Raw genomic sequence first — 19,281 nt, 5'->3', positions numbered from 1 at the left:
CTCAAAACCGCAATCATGGGTAAGACTGCCGACCTGACTGCTGTCCAGAAGGCCATCATTGACACCCTCAAGCAAGAGGGTAAGACAGAAAGAAATTTCTGAACAAATAGGCTGTTCCCAGAGTGCTGTATCAAGGCACCTCAGTGGGAAGTCTGTGGGAAGGAAAAAGTGTGGCAAAAAACGCTGCACAACGAGAAGAGGTGACCGGACCCTGAGGAAGATTGTGGAGAAGGACCGATTCCAGACCTTGGGGGACCTGCGGAAGCAGTGGACTGAGTCTGGAGTAGAAACATCCAGAGCCACCGTGCACAGGGCGTGTGCAGGAAATGGGCTACAGGTGCCACATTCCCCAGGTCAAGCCACTTTTGAACCAGAAACAGCGGCAGAAGCGCCTGACCTGGGCTACAGAAAAGCAGCACTGGACTGTTGCTCAGTTTTGCATGTCATTCGGAAATCAAGGTGCCAGAGTCTGGAGGAAGACTGGGGAGAAGGAAATGCCAAAATGCCTGAAGTCCAGTGTCAAGTACCCACAGTCAGTGATGGTCTGGGGTGCCATGTCAGCTGCTGGTGTTGGTCCACTGTGTTTTATCAAGGGCAGGGTCAATGCAGCTAGCTATCAGGAGATTTTGGAGCACTTCATGCTTCCATCTGCTGAAAAGCTTTATGGAGATGAAGATTTCATTTTTCAGCACGACCTGGCACCTGCTCACCGTGCCAAAACCACTGGTAAATGGTTTACTGACCATGGTATTACTGTGCTCAATTGGCCTGCCAACTCTCCTGACCTGAACCCCATAGAGAATCTGTGGGATATTGTGAAGAGAAAGTTGAGAGACGCAAGACCCAACACTCTGGATGAGCTTAAGGCCGCTATCGAAGCATCCTGGGCCTCCATAACACTTCAGCAGTGCCACAGGCTGATTGGCTCCATGCCACGCCGCATTGGAGCAGTCATTTCTGCAAAAGGATTCCCGACCAAGTATTGACTATTGAGTGCATAACTGAACATAATTATTTGAAGGTTGACTTTTTTTTTGTATTAAAAACACTTCTTTTATTGGTCGGATGAAATATGCTAATTTTTTGAGACAGGAATTTTGGGTTTTCATGAGCTGTATGCCAAAATCATCAGTATTAAAACAATAAAAGACCTGAAATATTTCAGTTAGTGTGCAATGAATCTAAAATATATGAAAGTTTAATTTTTATCATTACATTATGGAAAATAATCAACTTTATCACAATATGCTAATTTTTTTAGAAGGACCTGTATATATATACCTGTTTTGGTATATTTAAATTCATCTTCCATTTCATGCGTTTTAAAAAACACATAAAAGAAACAGACTTCTGCAAGAGATTTTATTACGAGGCAGATTTCAACATTACTGTACTTTAGAGACAAATTTAAGCCAGACTCCAAAACATCACAAAAAAAGGGTGTGAAAATTACACATTGAAAATGTCCCTTTTATACCAGAACACCACTTTGCATAAACATTATGCAACATTTTATTAATCACAACGTTCTGGCATACACCAAGTGTTTTAGTGTTTTGTGCAACTAGAGTCATGACAATGTTTACAGTAAAGTGAGTGGGTGTTTTTCTTGAGCATGTATTGTGTGTGAAATCTTGGCAAGCAACACACTTTACATATCATGCAAAGTTGGTATATTCGGCATTCTGCAAGTACAATTTTATATTAGTTTATTAGCACTTTTTGTGATGATACAGAAAGAACAACTTACACAAACATTGTTGGTCAGTGAACACCTTCAATCTGGTGACCAGTGACCACATTGGTGCAGATACCAGAACTTGGTCCTGTAAATATTTTCTTTCGTCTATATTCCTCTTTCTCATAAATTTGGACAAATGTTAGAGTCTAGTGTGTGAAAGTCTGGTATTTATTCCTGCTATTGGAGTGCATTTCTATGGTGGTGAATATGCAATGTTCATCTCTTCAATTAGAACAGACAGCAGCAGCTGAATCATACACATAACAAATGGGGTCACCAGATGCCAAAACCATCCACACTGACAGGAAAGCCAGTTCAGAGGTCATTCACAAAATACATCTCGCCACATAAGGGTGAGACCAGCAACTTGCATCTATTTCTGACATGCTGTGGTGTTTTGAGTCCCTGGATACAAGATCAATGGCAAAATTTGATCAGTAGACAGGAAGACCATCACACATAAAAAGGCAAAGATCCACCACCTTCAGGTTTTACGTCGACAATAAGCCGCATATGAATTGGTCTAAAATGTAAACTTGTGATATTCTTGTCCAAGAACCTCCGATCAGAAAACACGTCTTAATTTGCATATTAACTAAGGCTAACTTTTGAGACTAATTAAATGTTTAACGGCATTCATTGAACTAATTTAACATTATATTTACTAATCAGTGAAGTTCAACAAGACTGAAATTTGTCCTGAACAAGGTTAATAAAGATGCCTTTAAAAAAAGAAGGCATTTAGCAAACATATGTAGGAGGATATATATATATATACACACACACATACATACACGGTATATGATTTTTTTTATTGTGTGTACTTTTTTTATATTATTGTCTGTGCGTGTGTGTATATATATATATATATATATTCACACACACTATTTAAAATGATAAATATATGCACATAAAGGCACATTTAAAATTCGATATTAATCTAATTAACAGAATGAATAACAGAAAAGAATTAGATTTATCACTCTGAAAGGTCTAATATTATAATATCTAATATTACTTGTATTGTTTGAATAATCTAACACATGATTGTACAGTAGCTACACAAACACTTACATTAGCAACATAATTGTGCTTGATACTAACATACCACTAGCCCTGGTTAGTTCTTGATTTGTTCCCTTACTGAACCCACATTTAAGATGGTGTAAAATAGGCAATTTTGACCTCCTTCCCCAATGTTCAAAAATGTTTGCGTCAAATAAAAAGCTACAACAACTGCCAGGTAAAACACACCGTAAACTATTCAAATGAAGCAGGTAAAATAGTGAGCAGGTCCCGTCTAATGTAACAACATTTCCTGTGATTGGGAGTCATGTAAAAAAAAGGACCAAAAAGGATGTATAATTTATCCTCTAAGAAAAGGAATCAAACATAAAAAACAGGACAATTCATTCAAGCTTTCTCACATTATAACCAAACCTCATCCGTAGTCAATGTAATCCAACAATCCCCTGCATCCTCCTTTCTCCAAACCAGCAGATGACGGAGGAGTGACATACGGTCCGTGGTGAGGATGCCGGTTGTTTATGTGGCTGGAACCCGGATCTGGAACTGTCCCTGATGGAGCTGCAGGCGGAACAGCTTACAGTTGGCGATGCGCAGGGCGGCACAGCTGATCTTACTCAGATCAGAGGGCATGAGGGGTCTGGTGGAGTGCCAGGTACCCGTACTTCTGCGGAACTCCCGGACATAGTCGAAATTGGTGCCTGCAAACAAAATATTGCTCTAATAACATTTTGGTCACGTTTTATTGTGTGTGGAGCATTATAACTGAACAAGCAAGTGCAATTGCAAAATGTGGCTCATTTTAGCAAATCTGTTTAAAAAGTGTGGTTATAATACCCTGGTTATAAAAAGATTAAATTCATTTGACTCATCATTCAGTAGTATTCCCAGAAATCAAACAATTGGCACTTTGTATTGTAATACAATACATTGTTATATTATTAATGTTTTTTGATATACTTCTGTTAATAATTGTTTTATAATAAAACTATTTAATTTTAAAAGTGTATTATATACTGCAATTTGTTGTAATTGTTGAATTAAGTGTGTGTTTTGATTATCATTGTTTTTGAGAGAAATAAATACTGGTCTGATTCTTCTGATACATAATTCGTTATTTTAAACAGTGTTATTTTAGTATAATTGAGATACTATTATAGGATATTTTATTATTTTTAAAATAATTTTTATTAATGTTATTTTTTTTACATATAGTCTTTTTTTTTTAAATTGATTTTATTTCGGTTTTAGTTTTAGCTATTTTAGTACATCAAGTTAAACCGAATGAAGATGAGAAAAGTTTCCTTGGCAACTCGTTGAAATAAAAAAGTTTATTTCAATGTTTTTTATGGTTTTAGTTTTAACTCTAATAAGCCTGATTAAAAAAATCATGCCTTCTTAATAACATAATAGTTTTGTGTACATAATACTCAATCAAAAGGTTAGCTTGACTTAATTTACCAACCTATAATACATTAGTTGCTTGTAACTTTTCAAAGTAGCTTGTGCTTACTGATTTTTGGCCCTTGAAATGTTAAAAAGTTAAAATATGCAGTGGTTGAATGAAGTAGTTATCACAGCACCATTTTTTGACCTTCTCAAGGACTGAATTTGAAGATATCTGAATAAAAAAAGACGTTCCTAGATAGAGGATAAAGTGTGATTATAAGTCCTTATCAGCTTACCAGTGTCAAGTTCTCCAACCACATATATACTGGCACCAATGGGAACGGCCCCATACACAAAAGATGATGTGGCTTGTATGCAGAGCTTTTGGTCATCTAAGAGCACCCACCTGAGGGCAAGGGAGGACACGCATGAGCATACACATTTCCTTTCATTTTCACATTTATTTGTATAGCGCTTTTCACAATAAATATTGGTCCTGCTCTGAATGAGTGTTGCATTGAAGAGCTCACCTTTTTAGCTCATCATGGAAGAACTCAGACTTACAGATGGTCATCTGACTGGACTCAGGATTGTCGGCGTCTCTGTTACGAACGCCACCAAAAACGTAGAGCTCTTGTCCAATGCCACATGCTACTGCCCCAAATCTGAGGAAAACCAAGTTTAAAATTACTGCAATTTTTAGCAGACATGTTCTCAACAAAGAATAGTGCACAAATCACACTGTCAATGAGCAAAGATGTAAAAGATACCGGTACCTTGCGCTAAGTATATAGCTTAGTGCAAAATGCTCACAAAGACTGCACTTATTTGGTCAAAATACAGTAAAAACAGAAATACTGTGAAATATTATTAAAATTTAAAATAACTATTTTCTATTGAAAGATATTCCATAATGAAATTTATTCTTGTGATGGCAAAGCTAAATTTTCAGCGGTCATTCATCCAGTCTTCAGTGTCACATGATCCTTCAGAAGTCATTCTAATATGCTGATTCGGTATTTAAAATACATTTCTTATTATTAACACTGTTGAAAACAGTTGTGCTGCTTAATATTATTGCGGAAACAGTGATTTTTTTCAGGATTCTTTGATGAATGGTAAGGTTCTAAGATTGTATGGCATTTTTTTTTTGTAAAATTGCAGATGTCTTAACTGTCACTTTTGATCAGTTTAATGCATCCCTCCAGAATAAAAGTATTAATTTCTTTAAAAAATGTAAATATCTTGCTGACCCCAATGGGTTCCCAATAGCGACAAGATAAAATCAAACTCTATTGTGAATCAAGTGTTCTTTGCCAAGAGCTACATGCAGAGTTACTGCCAATGCAGAGTCTCAAATCAGTTACTTATGAGGTTTCGTGACGGTTCGGATGCTGCCTTAGAAGGCACAATAGGTTACACAGCCCATTATGTTGTGTAACAGAGAACAGAGCTATGGACAAAAGTATACTCCACACAAGACTAGAACACCAAGAAAAATGACTATTTATGTTCCTCCAGATGGTGATCAAGTGTTCCCAGTTATATGGGTTAGACTGATGTGTCCCTTGACTACTATTGTACTAAAGACACATCTGTAAGACATCACAGATCGTCTCTCAGTTTTCATAGTTGTTAGACCCTTATGAAGATGTGCTGCCTTTGCCTTTTAAAATGTAATCTGTTTAACTTATGACATTTCTCTGCGTCATACACAGGATGGGAAACACATTCTCTAAATTCACATCTACCAAGCATACTGCTTTGAGCATCCAGTGCTTGCGCATATTGAACGCATGGGGCCAAGTTATGCTGAACAATATTTCTGCTGTTTCTGCTTTTTGAAAACCTGGTTACCTAAATGTAATAAAATGATATCACCCTCTTTTACAGTTGAAATAATGTTTTGTAACAAATTGCTAGGGCACAGTGAAACACTTGCTGTTATATAAAAATTAATAAAAAAGCATCTTTTAAAATATAAGAGGTCTTTGTACCATTAAAACATCCCATAAGTTTCCCATAGCTTAAAAAGTCCCCCTCATTATAAATAATTTATTTAATCAAGTTCCAAAAACTGCTCATTTTGATACTGCAGGATCAGGACGTCACAAGGGCAAATACATTTGCATATGAATGGCTCTAGATGACAAGGGCACATGAATCTGCACGGATAAATAATTTATAATAAATGTGGCAATATTCCATAAAAACCAGTTAATTTTGATTTCATAGTGACTTTATCGTGTTATCTTGTTGATCATGAATACAATTATTGCCATACTACATGAACAAATTAAAAAGCAAGTGTTTGTAAGTTGCTTTGGAAAGCATTTTCTGATAGATAATAGTAAACATCCTTGTGTACACATTACCTCCTCTCCTTAAGAGGGCAGACTGTTGTCCACTGTTGGGTTTTGGGGTCATAGCACTCCACAGAGTCATAAATCTTCCCGTACGATCCGCCGCCCATCACGTACAGTCTCTTTTTCATGGTGGCACAGCTACCAAACTGAGGAATAGAGAGGCAAAAGTATGAGAAACATGATTGGATTTGTACAATAAAAAAGGAGCTAAATCTCACCTTGCGCACTGTGGTCATTTTTGGTTGTGTTCTCCAGATGTTACAATGGGGGTCAAACACCTCCATCGTGAGAAGGACCTCAGTGTCCTCGTTCTCTCCCCCCAAAACATAGATCATCCCATCCAGCTCCGCCATGGCGAAGTGCTGTCTGGCCTGGCCAGACAAGAAAATACAATATTACAATACTGACACCTAGTGCTTCCTTGTAAGAACGGCATCATAACGATCTTTCAATTTACTGGGTTACTGCACATTTTTCAATTCAAAATTCCATACTTTTTCAGACTCAAATTTCCATATCTCCTTCCAAATTATTTTTAGACCATATTTAACATAAATGGTTCACACAGCATTATTTAAGATAAATAGTACAGTCATCTGTAAATATTTTTATTTTCTGTTTTTCATTGTTTTCTCAAAGTGATAACATGAGCTTGCATGATGAGAAGAAACCTACAAAGCTTTATAACCTGCATATATTCACCTCTGACTCATGACTTTGATACTGTAAATGTGGTTTGATCACCAAACAGCACAGTACAGTCTGATTTAGATGATCGTTTGCTCCTATATCTGTTGCTGGTTTGCTGGTCAGTCATTCATGTTCGACAATCAAACAATCACGAAAATTTTACCACGAAAACACTCTACTTGTTGGGCTAGGTATTGACAAATTTCACAATCTGTTTTAGATTCTCAAGTATGCGATTCAATTCAATTCCGATTTCGATTAAATTCCATTCAATATTGATTAATTGCACTATGTATCAGGTACAGTACAGTAGAAGGCAATTTATACAAAAAAACAACCTAATTCTATATACTATACAGGGAACCCCAGTTGGTACAATACTATATTATTACATGCCAGGTTGTAGTGGTTTTCCAAAGTTATAGCCAATCAGCATTTTTACTGGCCACAATTTTGACATCGATACCATGGGGAAAAAACTGCCATATATAGATATTTTAAATATTATCTCATAATTTGGCAGCAGATATATTAGGCCGCTGTAACTTTAAGACCTGACGCACAGATCCATTATACTGTTACACATGCTGTTTCTTTCTCAACTGTTCACTTTGTTTGAAAGCTGAGACTTTGTTGGATATCAAAAGTAACAAAGCTCAAAGCTTATTGCGATTTACTGGATTGGAGGCGCTACAAAGTTTTGTTTATTCATCAACTGAAAACAGCATAGACTAAAATCAATTCTTTGGATTTAAGAATTGATATTGGTTCATAAAACTGAGAATAGATGAAAATAGAGAAATTTATATTTTTAAGCCTGTGTGATAGGCCAACATTTATTTTTTAGACATTTTAGAAAATAGTCTGGAAACACAAAAAAAAAAATTCTCCATACTTTTCCAGACCTGGAAATTACTCAAATCAAATTCCGTACTTTTCCAAACGGAGTAGGAATCCTGAATACTCATTTATTTGTATAGCGCAATACATATCATTTCAAAGCAGCTTTAAAGAAAATGCATGTTCTATAATATGTATATACAAATCACACAATTATCTATCAATGTGTTAATTTAGACAAAGCATTAATTTAAGGCAGAAAAAATTAGCTCATCGAAGTAAAGAATACACATTGTTAACAAATTATTAGGATATAGAGAAAAAATAAGCATTGGTGCATGTTTCAAGTTGTGAATGTGATTATATTATATAGAGCATTTTCAACCAGTTGAAATCAGTAAACAGGTTCCTTTATTTAAACTGAATATTAATCTTTAAATATCTGAAATAAACTATGCTGGTTAATTTACTAGTCCAACAGTAGCATTGCCATTCAAATTTACTTCCATTTACCAGACACTGTTATCCAAAGCGACTTGCAAATGAGGAACATCACAAGCAATGCCATTGCTTTTTCATTGCCCTTTGTTTTTTAAATCACTTACATAATTCACAATGCTTCATAGGATAAGTAACTAATTCAGAAATGTAAGTATGTAAATAGTAAAAACATGTCTTAAGACATTCTGTTTAATTCAGTTGTGCTCCGTACCTTTTTAGAATGGAAGAACACACTCTAAATGAGCCTAATACAGGGTTTCCATAAGACAGACTACTTAACTAGGCGTTCAGACAACCCACCAACTAGTCAATAATGGAGCATATCTCTAAGAGGAATACCTGCATCATTGGTGGGATTTGGGTCCAGCTGTTGGTCTCTGGGTCATATTTCTCTCCACTGCTCAAGACAGTTTTATTCTCATCCATTCCTCCTACTGCAAACAGGAACCCCTCTGTTTGGACAGGCAGACTATCAGTTAATTATATATAAGTACTAACAGTGATTATATATGTAAGTAATAGAAGCATAATAATCCTCGGGATGAACTCTGCACAAGTCAGAACTCAGTCATATGAAGTCTAATACCATTTAGTTTTATTTTTTGGAAAATGCTAAGGAGAGCATATGATGGATTTATATTGCTGTGGATGCAGTAAACACAAGACACAAGGGTGTTCTACATCATTTTCAGACTGTATGCTACAGCAAATAGCAGACGGAATCAGGAACATTTAAGCTATGGGGTTTATTTCGTCTGTATAAGTTAATGACTGAAAAATAAGAAAATAAAGGGGTTGGCATGATTTATTATTATTATTATTTTTTTTAAAGAAGTCTCTTATGCTGACCAAGGCTTCTTTTAATTGTTTAAAAATACAGTAAAAACCTGTGATTTCAAAGCTGATTTCCAGCAGCCATTAATCTAGAGTCTTCAGAGTCACATGATTAAAAGTCATTCAGAAACATTTCTTATTATTATCAATTTTGAAAGTTTGTGGTGCTTAATATTTTTTTGTGAAAACAGTGACACATTTTTCTGATGAACTGAAAGTAAAACAAAACAGCATTTATTTGAAATTGAAATATTTTGTATCAATATAAATGTCTTGACTGTCACTTTTGGTCAATTTAATGCATCCCTGCTGAATACTCAATTTACTTAAAAATAAACAAATAAATAAATAAATAAAAAACTTACCAGTGACCCCAAATTTTTAAATAGCAGTATAGATCACAGGAATATTTTGTTTACAATTGTGTCATTATTCATAATCATAAGTCTTAGAGTTCAGATAACAAACTAAATAACTAAACGAATAACAGAGGATTGTAAGCTTTATTCCCTCACAACGCTGAGCTAGTACAAACCTGCTGACACAACCCCGTGACCAATTCGTTTCTCATTCATTGGCTTCAGGTCAATCCAGAGCTGCCGGTTTCGGTCATAAAGTGGACACATGCATCGAGCCGCTGCCGTGGGCTTCCGAGAGCTACATCAGAAACACAAAGGAATTCAGGGGAAAAACGACTCACAAACCTATCCTTGCATAATCTCATGATCTGGTTTTATATTTTAAGCATGTTCATACTCACGTCCTCTCCTCACCGCCTACTGTGACGATACACTCGGAGTAGCCACGGGGTTTAAATGCAGCAAGCAGGGCCTCCCCATGCTGCATTGCTCCTCGCAGCGAGTCCATACAACAATTCCTTATGACCTCCCTCATCAGGGAGTCTCCGAGCATCTGCTCCTGGAGGTAGCACTGGTCCAGGCCTTGAACCCAGACCGCAGACATCACTTCTTTCATGTGGACCTGGAAGAAAGGCATCCTATTTATGATATATCGGTCACCATATCGGTATCGGTCGATAAAGTGCTTAGCATAAGTGAATACACCCATGCTAAAGTTGACTAAAAAATCATCTTTTGGAAATTGATCTTAATGTCTTAATTAAAAAAATTAGGAAAAATCCAACCTTTTAGGGCACCAATTTTGTGAATGAATAATGTATCTATAATAATAATAATAATGTAAATTAATAAATGTTCTTCCTTAAAATACAGGGTGCATAAGTCAGTACACCCCTATGTTAAATTCCCATGGAGGCAGGCAGATTTTTATCTTTAAAGGCCAGTTATTTCATGGATCCAGGATACTATCCATCCTGATAAAGTTCACTTGGCCTTTGGAATTAAAATAGCCCCACATCGTTCACCCATAGTACCCTTCACCATACCTAGAGATTGGCATGGGGTACTTTTCATAAGATCATCTCTCAATGCAAATCAAACCATCTATTAGGCAAACTGAAATAAAACCATGCCAATCTCTAGGTATCGGGTTATCATAGGTATTCCGGTCTAAATTAATTAATTCATTTATGCATTGTTTTTAATTATAATGAGATTATTTTTAATCATAAATATATCTCACCATTTTACAGCAGATCATAAATAACTGACAATCATGACCTAAATATTATTCTCATTTACAATAATAAATCCGTAAATTCAGCATTAGTAATTTACTTTCCACAATATATATATATATATAAAAAAATTATAATTAATTAATCATTTATGTTTAAAGTTTGTCTATGTCTGTGCCTATGGAACTCTCTAAAACAACTGTTCCACTCACTCGCCGAGCTTCAATGTCATGGTCGAGCCAGCGGACCACGGCCTCCAGCACGTGCTTTTCATTCCCCACGTTGAGCTTCTCTATGGACAGCAGCTCACACAGGCGTTCGGGCGGCTGCTCCAGGAACTCCTCTGTGTTGGCCACGTCTCGAAAATGCGTCTGCAGGAACTCTGTGGCCACGTGGTAGACGTGGTGCAGGCAGTAATGCAAAGAGAAGACCCGAATGCCGATGCAGTTTTCTGCAGTAATGCAGCTTTCCAGGAACTGACAGCACAGAGATTTAAGATCAGTGAGGAGAAGAAGATCAGCAGCCTGGACCACATCCTGGATAGTATCTTCACTTAGAGTAATCTAGAAAAGAGAAAAGTATTGACAACAATCTCAACAATCAGCCAGCTAGAGAAGCACTGACAATATGACAATGGAAATCCAATAGTTTGTGACACATTCATAATCCATATACTTCAGGTTTTAACTGAAGTATATGAATAGTGTTCATTTTGTCAGCTATTTTTTTATTTATTTAGTCTTAGTCCCGTGTCAAATTTACGTTTTAGCTTTTATCATATTTAGTCAACCTACAGCATCCAGTATTTTGTTTAGTTAAGTTTTAGTTGTCTAAAAGTCTGGGAAATTTGGTCTATTTTAGTCAATGAAAACATTGTCATATTTAAAGTAACACCAGGTAACCTTTGCTCTCGTGGTCCCCCTACAGTTGGGAAACAGTATTGTCCTCTACTACTGTCGTAAACTCTGTCATCGTGCATTTGTTGACAACCATGATAGCCCTGAACACTGTAGGAGGAGGTCACATGCAGGTGTTCTGCTTGCATCGCGTGTGAAATATCTTCATCCCAGGTACAGTGGCATATATTTCAGCATGTCATATGAATATAATTTCATGGGTTTATTTTTTTTCTAACGACAAATGATCGCGATAATCATGTTTACAAGCCAGTGTCATTATAGTAGCCTAGTCTATTGGTTACCGTTTTACTGAATCTATATGATACTTCAATGCAATGTTTGAGTGGTAGATAATAACCATACATCATCAATATTATAATATCAAGCTACCATAAATAAATCTGCAAATTTTACAAATCGATTTGCATTATAGCTTGAGGCAAGACAAATAATCATTACAGACAAAAAAACACCCCAGACTACGGGGTGTCATTGGTTGTTGCGTTAAATGTTACCCAGCTACAATAGTGCTATTTTCTGATTGGCTAACAACACCAGACGAACGACACCAGAGGAGACGAGCTTGAATTCATGCCTGTTCCACAGTGAGAGCGGCGCGGCCAGAGTTTTGGGCGCTGCGGCATATTAAATATACTACAAATAGTTTTTCAGCGTGAGAAATACAATGTGTGGCGGGAGAGCGTGACAAAAGACCGAAATGAGTGACTGTCACGCTCAATGCGTGACACTTGACAGCCCTGCGATTTTAAGGAAGTGGGGGTGGTCGTGGAAGTGACATATATGCGGTAAAGCAGTCGAGTTTTGTAGTTCTCTTTGTTCGCCGGTTACTACCCGAAACCCGAAGTTTAAAAGTACGATTAAAAACGCTACAGACCCCGTCAGGCTATGGCAGACCTGTCATTCAACCTATTGTAAGTCGATGTACCATCACAAGAGACTTGGAAATATATTATGAAGGTTGAAAAGTTACCTGGTGTTACTTTAAGTCATGGTGTATTATGGTTAAACTGATAATCACATAGAGGTTTTTATTTCCTTAAAATATTATTTCTGGATAATAAGTTTTTCTTTTTTTAAAACATTTTATTCTTGTCTTTTTTCCCTCAACAACATTGCATGTTGATACATCGTCATCACAGTTAGTGTGTAATGATGTTGTTGTCTTGTCTTAATAGTGAAAACAAACTTGTCAACAAACATTTTTCTGTATAGTGTTAATTTAAAGAAATTAACACTACTAATGAATTTCTATTACTTTTCCATAACCTTTCCAGCTGCTATTATTTATAAATGATTCGAAGGGAATTAACTGATTTATAATGATTTTTCAAAAATCCTTTTATAGTAACGCACTCTGCCATAAAATATTAATTAAGTTTTTCAGTTTTAATAAGACTTTTCCAGGCCTAGAAATCATCATTTTAAAAAGTCCAGGTATTTAATGACTGTGGGAACATGTATATAGTATAAGTAAAGTAATATAATTACCTCCCCACTGAAAACATAGTCCAATATCTGCCTCATGGTCGTGATCGAGATCCCTTGCAACTCGATTTTGTATACAGATCCATCCTCCTTTGGTGGGTTGTAATTTAATTTGGTCCTGCAAACATGTAGCAACATGAGTTAATTCCCTGTGGATCTAATAAAAGGAGTTGCACTCCATCAAATGCCCTGCAACATTTTCAAACTTTCCAGTTTTGGCTGATTTGAGATGTGCACAAACCGGTTTGGTTTTACATGAAAGTATTGTGAACTATTTGCTTATATTAAAATGCTATTTTGCAAATGACAGAAATTTTTTACTTTAGTAACAGAATTGTCAACGGACAAAAAAAAGTTGATTCAATAAGAGAAAAGGGACCTCGGAAAAAATGGCTTCAAATGAAAAGTTCATGAATCGAATAATTCATGCATCTTAAAGTTCATAGTAGCCTAGAATTATTATCATTGATATACCATTATAGTTTTTGTTAATATTTTGAATTAGATTTTACTTTTCTATTTTCTGTTATAGTTTTAGTTATTCTGTCATGTGTATTATCATTTTTTAAACATATGTCTATATAGTTGTTATTATTAGGCTTTAGTTACTATAAACTTTCTTACTATAGGTTTTAGTTACTATAGTACTATTTTAGTACTAAATGAATATTGGCACATTCATAAAATCACATGGATGTTTCATTAATAACCCTTTTTATCATTCTTTTGTGGTGATTTTTTGTCCTTGTAGGCGTTTAGTCACCAGTCATTGTCAATTCATAAAAAAGACTGACCGGGATATTCATCAAAATCTCCCCTTTGAAGTTGGTAAATGGGCGTGTAAATAACTTTTATTTTATTTTTTTGGGTGAACTATTGCTTTAATTGACCCAAGCAACAGGCAAGGTGGGGCTGTGTGGCACACCCATATGACACATTGCTCAAGGGTCTGCTACATGTCTGAGCAAACATACCAGCTCTACGGATCTGATCTAATCTGATCTCATTTCATGCAAATGTATCCTAGTTTCAAGCTTGTTCTCATACCTGATGTATGGGCTAGCAGCAGCCAGAATGTTTTTCTGAACAGGAATCTGTTCACCTTCCAAAACCAGCACTGCATCTTGAAAACAATTATCTTGTCTTAAAGACCGAAGGACCCTTAGAAGCTTTTGGGAATGTTGAGGGTCTGACACCACTGATCCAGCATCAGCTCCAGCTGTTTTAGGGTCTGACATGCTGTTGGAACAGACAGACAGATGATCAGTTAACATAACAACAACATGGTTCGCCCTCGTCTTATATAAACAGAATTACAGGTTTAAATCATTCAAACTCACTCCAGTGTACTTGACTTAAACTTGTTCTTTATGCTCGCTGTAACTTCATCTGCTCATCGTGTGTCAGAGGACTGTACACTGCAGAAAAACAATTCAGCAGGTTAGTGACGCTTCATGACGATACCAGGAAGCGCGTTTTTATTTTTCATAATAAAAGCTTATCCACACACAATTGTATTTTTAATAAAATAGAACAGTATTGGAGTATTTATTTAGGAATACTTTATGAACTGTCCTATAAATATGTGAATATATTGACTGTATAATATATTATATAATATTACACTTAATTATTAATTTTAGAATTAAATTTTATTAGGAAATTTTAAGGAATATTTAAGATTATAATCTATATATTCATATGTTTAATTTTGTATGTTATATATATATATATATATATATATATATATATATATATATATATATATATATATTTTTTTTTTATTTTTTTTTTATTTTTATTTTTTTTAGTATGGATTACCAATAAACATGTTATCATGCACAGAACATATTTATAACCAATGTTTGAAATTCCACTTATAGAAATTTGTGTTTAAAGAGCAACATGCAGGTTGAATTTATTTCTGAATTAATACTTTAAATTGTCTGCAGAGGTATTTTAAAAACACATATGTAGAAATTACTAATGAAATCTCATTTGATATTGAGATTTTGATGAAAATGTACTAGGCTCTGGAATACGCCTACATTTTACCACATACCTTTTTCACTATAATAATAATTAAAAAAACATTTATGGGCCAACTGTTGAAAATAAGTATCATTATGAAAAACATGAAATTATAAAAAGAGCAATTCCAATAGGGTCCTTACATCATCGGTGCTCAGGCAACTAATGACCACCAGTTAATATTTACCCTTATAAATGCGAAAGATGATAACCAAGCATTTTAGTATTCTATTCTATTCTATTCTAATTTATTTATAAAGTAATTTTAGTAATACAATACAGTTTCATTGAATGTAAATATAATAGCCTCTTGTGAATGTGGCAAGGACAGTGAATGTATTCAATTATAGATTCATTTCTAATACTTTTTATGAAGTATGGCGAGTTTAAGCTATTATTTGACAAGTAATAAAAAGTATTTCTGTGTAAAAGAAATTAAAAAATATCCTTACTACAGCATTAACATACAAATCAGTGCTACTACACGAGGACAAAATGTACTGCAGATTTATACGTATACTCATGGGATTTCCCTTTAAGTAAATGTCACACGTTGATTAATTTCAGTTTTCATTTCAGAGCCAAGATTCATGTCTTTGAAGCAAGCCACTCTTGCACAGGTGTAATGCATTTTAATAAAACATTAATAGGACAGTAAATCCCTCTGTTGCTTAGTCATTAAAGGTGTCATCAATCACAGGTTCCTGTCAGGACATTATGGGAGAAGAGGTTTGTCAGAAGGAAGTCTACAGTGGACAAATCTGTCCTTTATGCATGAAAAGAAAGAGAATTAAGCTGACGCATTGATGGGCCGGGAAAAAAAAGAATCTTCGGAGAGGTTTTGATTTATGAGGACTGGTGACCTCAAAGATGTGAATGAGTGAGACGAGGAAGGTGATTGAATTAATATTTCATTAAGAGAGAGCTATATGGTGATTTAACACCCGTTTGTGCCACTGATCAGCTGTGCCAGTTATCATAAAGAGGCCAGAGCTGTTCCCTTCAATCCTGGTGATTCATGTGTATTTCAGCGGAATATAAAGAGGACAATTTAATTAGAATCTGTAGGATATACCCTTTACCAAGTATAAAACCTTTTATAGTGTATTAAATTGGCCAGGACCTTCTGTGACTTGGCAAGTCCTTTGGCGCCTAAGTTAAAGATCATCCCACCACTAGATGGCGCTCACAGAACACACATTTCTGATTTAAAAGTCATTTCAGATTGGTGTTAACAAATCTCTCCATCTGTCCATCAGATAAAAATATATATAAAAAATAAAAATAAATAAAAAAGACATAATTGACAGAGTGTTATCCATCTTTAAAAGCATGTGTGTCTGGTTATCCATCTTTTAAAGCATGTCTGATATCAGATACAACATTCAAAGGCCCTCCCACAAGTATTGAGTCGGTCCTTGATTATTCTGTCTCTTTCAAGCTTTATCCATATATTAATCAATATCATTCTATTTTATATTCTCTTTAATGTATCGGGGATAGGCTATCTCAAAGACAGGAACATGCAAGCTGTTGAAAACAAAGAAGAAGAAAAAGAGTAACACAGCAGGAGGTAGCACAAGTGCTCATGATAAGAGCTGCTGACTCACAGGAACCCAGACTGAGTCATTTCTTATTCCCCTACTTTCCCTCTATTCTTGTTATATGAATAAAAGGCTTAAATAATGTCATGAAAAGGGTGTTAAGCAACAACTTTCCTCTTGACCTTTCATGTTCCATAGCAGGCATTGCAAAGGACGTGAACTCTGCCACGTCAATGGGCACACAATGTACTTTCTTTCAATCCATCCATCCATCCATCCATCCATCCATCCATCCATCCATCCATCCATCCATCCATCCATCCGGGTTGAATAGGACAAGTTTGTAAAAAACAAAACAAATTAATTAATGATTGATAAATAATTAAAAAAAATTGTAGTTTCAGGTCATATTCAGGTCAATATGAACTTTTTAAAACCCAATGACAAATGAATTAATAATATAAAAGGGGGAGACCGGGTATGGTTGTAACACCTTTTGCTTCAGCATCTGTAACTCACTGAATTTTTGAGCTTTATTCCAAGTTTCCACTTTCTGTTTGACTCAGGAGTGTGTGCAAATTAGTCTACTAGAACAAGCTTCTTAAAAGTATTAGGCGCTTAATGAACACTTGACTCCAGTGTACCTGTGTAAAGAAAATGTACAGATCTAAAAAAATACACGGTTAGAATATTAACAGAACATGTGTGAATATTCTCAATCAGAGTCACAATAGAGACAAATTAATGTTTTTAACCTAGAGTGCAGGCTTGGTGGTCCCAGAGACTGAATATAGCACACATTTTACCCACACTTCCTTTGGATTTAAGCTGCCAATTGGCTCCATATAAACAGCACAAATAAGGTTTTAAAATCCTCACCACTTGCTTTGCTAAGCAATGCAAATCTTGCTCGTTACATTATCTTTCGGACTCAGATAATTGTAAAATAGCATTGGTGGTAAAATACAAAAAATTACTTATGTATTAATAATATAAATAGCTCTAAAATATATATTTTTTGAAAATACAAAAAAGTTCAAAGTTCAGAGGCTATGTACATGTTGAGTTAGCAATCAAATTTAAACAAATAATTGACTATTTAATAATTGACATTTTAAATAATTTAACGGTTGCAACAATGCATGCAGGGAAGCTGATGACAGAAGACTCAGGTTCTCACAAAATACTAATAAGTTTATAACTAATTAATTCTTACTCAAAAATCAAGCAAAGATGCAGTGCAAACACATCTAAACATAACAGAGACTAGGCCAAGCGTGAAGGCATGGGTGAGGCTTAAATAACAAACTGAAACAAGCTAATAAATGACACACAGCTGAAAACCAATGAACTAATAATGAAATAAGAGAAACTGAACAGAGGAACAGGTGAAACTCAGACGTGAACAAAACAGGGAAACAGATCAAAAACAAACATAACCCTGACAACGGTACATAATGCATTTATTTTAGTCAATAATTTGTGTTTTGTGATGCTTTTGACTGCAAAATGAATCATTTACGAGAATATGTAACTGGTGTTACAACCCTTGTTTCATTTATAAAAATAATCTTTTATGATTAGTAATGTCAATATCATCCCCTTATATGGGGAGGAAACAGAATGCCACTGATGTCAACATATTTTCAATAAGTGTTGTTAGAAGTGTCAGGGAGTGTTGTGTAGGAGCAGAGAAGAGCTTTAGAGAACTTTTTGATGAGATGCCATCAATTGCTTGTTTCTCAAAAACTTCAGAACCAGTCCATTGCTCTCAAGTTGATATGCAGCACCTCACACCTGCCCTTAGCAGTCATTTTTTTTCAGTGGGATGTTTGTGGAATACTGCTGTAAGCCCAGAGTTATTAGAAACACTTCCTAATCATTTCTTAAGTGTTATTGTCTGTCTGCATCCCTCCCATTTTGAAACAAAACGAATGAATGAAAAGTCAAGTGAAGGCAAGGTCAGGATGTTTTTGAAGGTGGTGTGCGTGGACCGTGTGGACCGACTCGTCTTTGTTCAGCCTGAAAGACAGAATAAATGTTTGATAATTAGTTGAGCCTGCGCTGTCCAGAGTTTTCAAACAGACGACAGACTGACAGAATGAGACCAACCTGAAGACAGAGGCACTGTAAGCATTAGTCTATTAACCTCTCTTTCTCATCTAGAACAATCATTCTTGATGACGGTGCGAGCAAAGGTGAGCCTTCAAGTTCCAGATCTGTCTAAGAAAAACAGCAATTTAGATTCTCACATTAGTCCCCTTTCATATCACACCATAGTTTTTCCACTTTCTCTCACTTATTATGCGTTAATGGG

The 19,281-nt window shown here is 35.5% G+C and overlaps 1 protein-coding gene across 1 annotated transcript; it reads right to left on the bottom strand.

The window, feature by feature from the left end:
- Nucleotides 1–1,348: 1,348 nt before the first annotated feature.
- On the bottom strand, nucleotides 1,349–14,863 carry gan (gigaxonin). The gene is made up of 12 exons (XM_077193549.1): nucleotides 14,730–14,863; nucleotides 14,437–14,628; nucleotides 13,393–13,507; nucleotides 11,197–11,547; nucleotides 10,148–10,368; nucleotides 9,923–10,044; nucleotides 8,893–9,005; nucleotides 6,741–6,893; nucleotides 6,532–6,668; nucleotides 4,687–4,821; nucleotides 4,453–4,562; nucleotides 1,349–3,468 (listed from the first exon to the last, which is right to left on the bottom strand). Exons 2-12 carry the CDS (start codon nucleotides 14,625–14,627, stop codon nucleotides 3,287–3,289), a joined length of 1,830 nt encoding a protein of 609 aa, XP_077049664.1. The 5' UTR covers nucleotide 14,628; nucleotides 14,730–14,863; the 3' UTR covers nucleotides 1,349–3,286.
- Between the last annotated feature and the right edge of the window lie 4,418 nt (nucleotides 14,864–19,281).

Source organism: Siphateles boraxobius, unplaced genomic scaffold (assembly GCF_051911475.1).
Source record: "Siphateles boraxobius isolate OS27281-9 unplaced genomic scaffold, OSU_SipBor_1 31, whole genome shotgun sequence".
NCBI classification, from domain to species: Eukaryota; Metazoa; Chordata; class Actinopteri; order Cypriniformes; family Leuciscidae; genus Siphateles; species Siphateles boraxobius.
Note: the sequence above shows the minus strand (reverse complement) of the source record. Positions and strands in the feature narration are given on the sequence as shown.

Coding starts and splice junctions, on each gene's coding strand:
- gan (XM_077193549.1), bottom strand. CDS start 14,627: ATGTCAGACCCTAAAACAGCTGGAGCTGATGCTGGATCAGTGGTGTCA. Junction 10,369..11,196: donor ATGACATTGAAGCTCGGCGA/GTGAGTGGAACA, acceptor CCTTTCTTCCAG/GTCCACATGAAAGAAGTGAT. Junction 9,006..9,922: donor TCACGGGGTTGTGTCAGCAG/GTTTGTACTAGC, acceptor CTGTCCAAACAG/AGGGGTTCCTGTTTGCAGTA.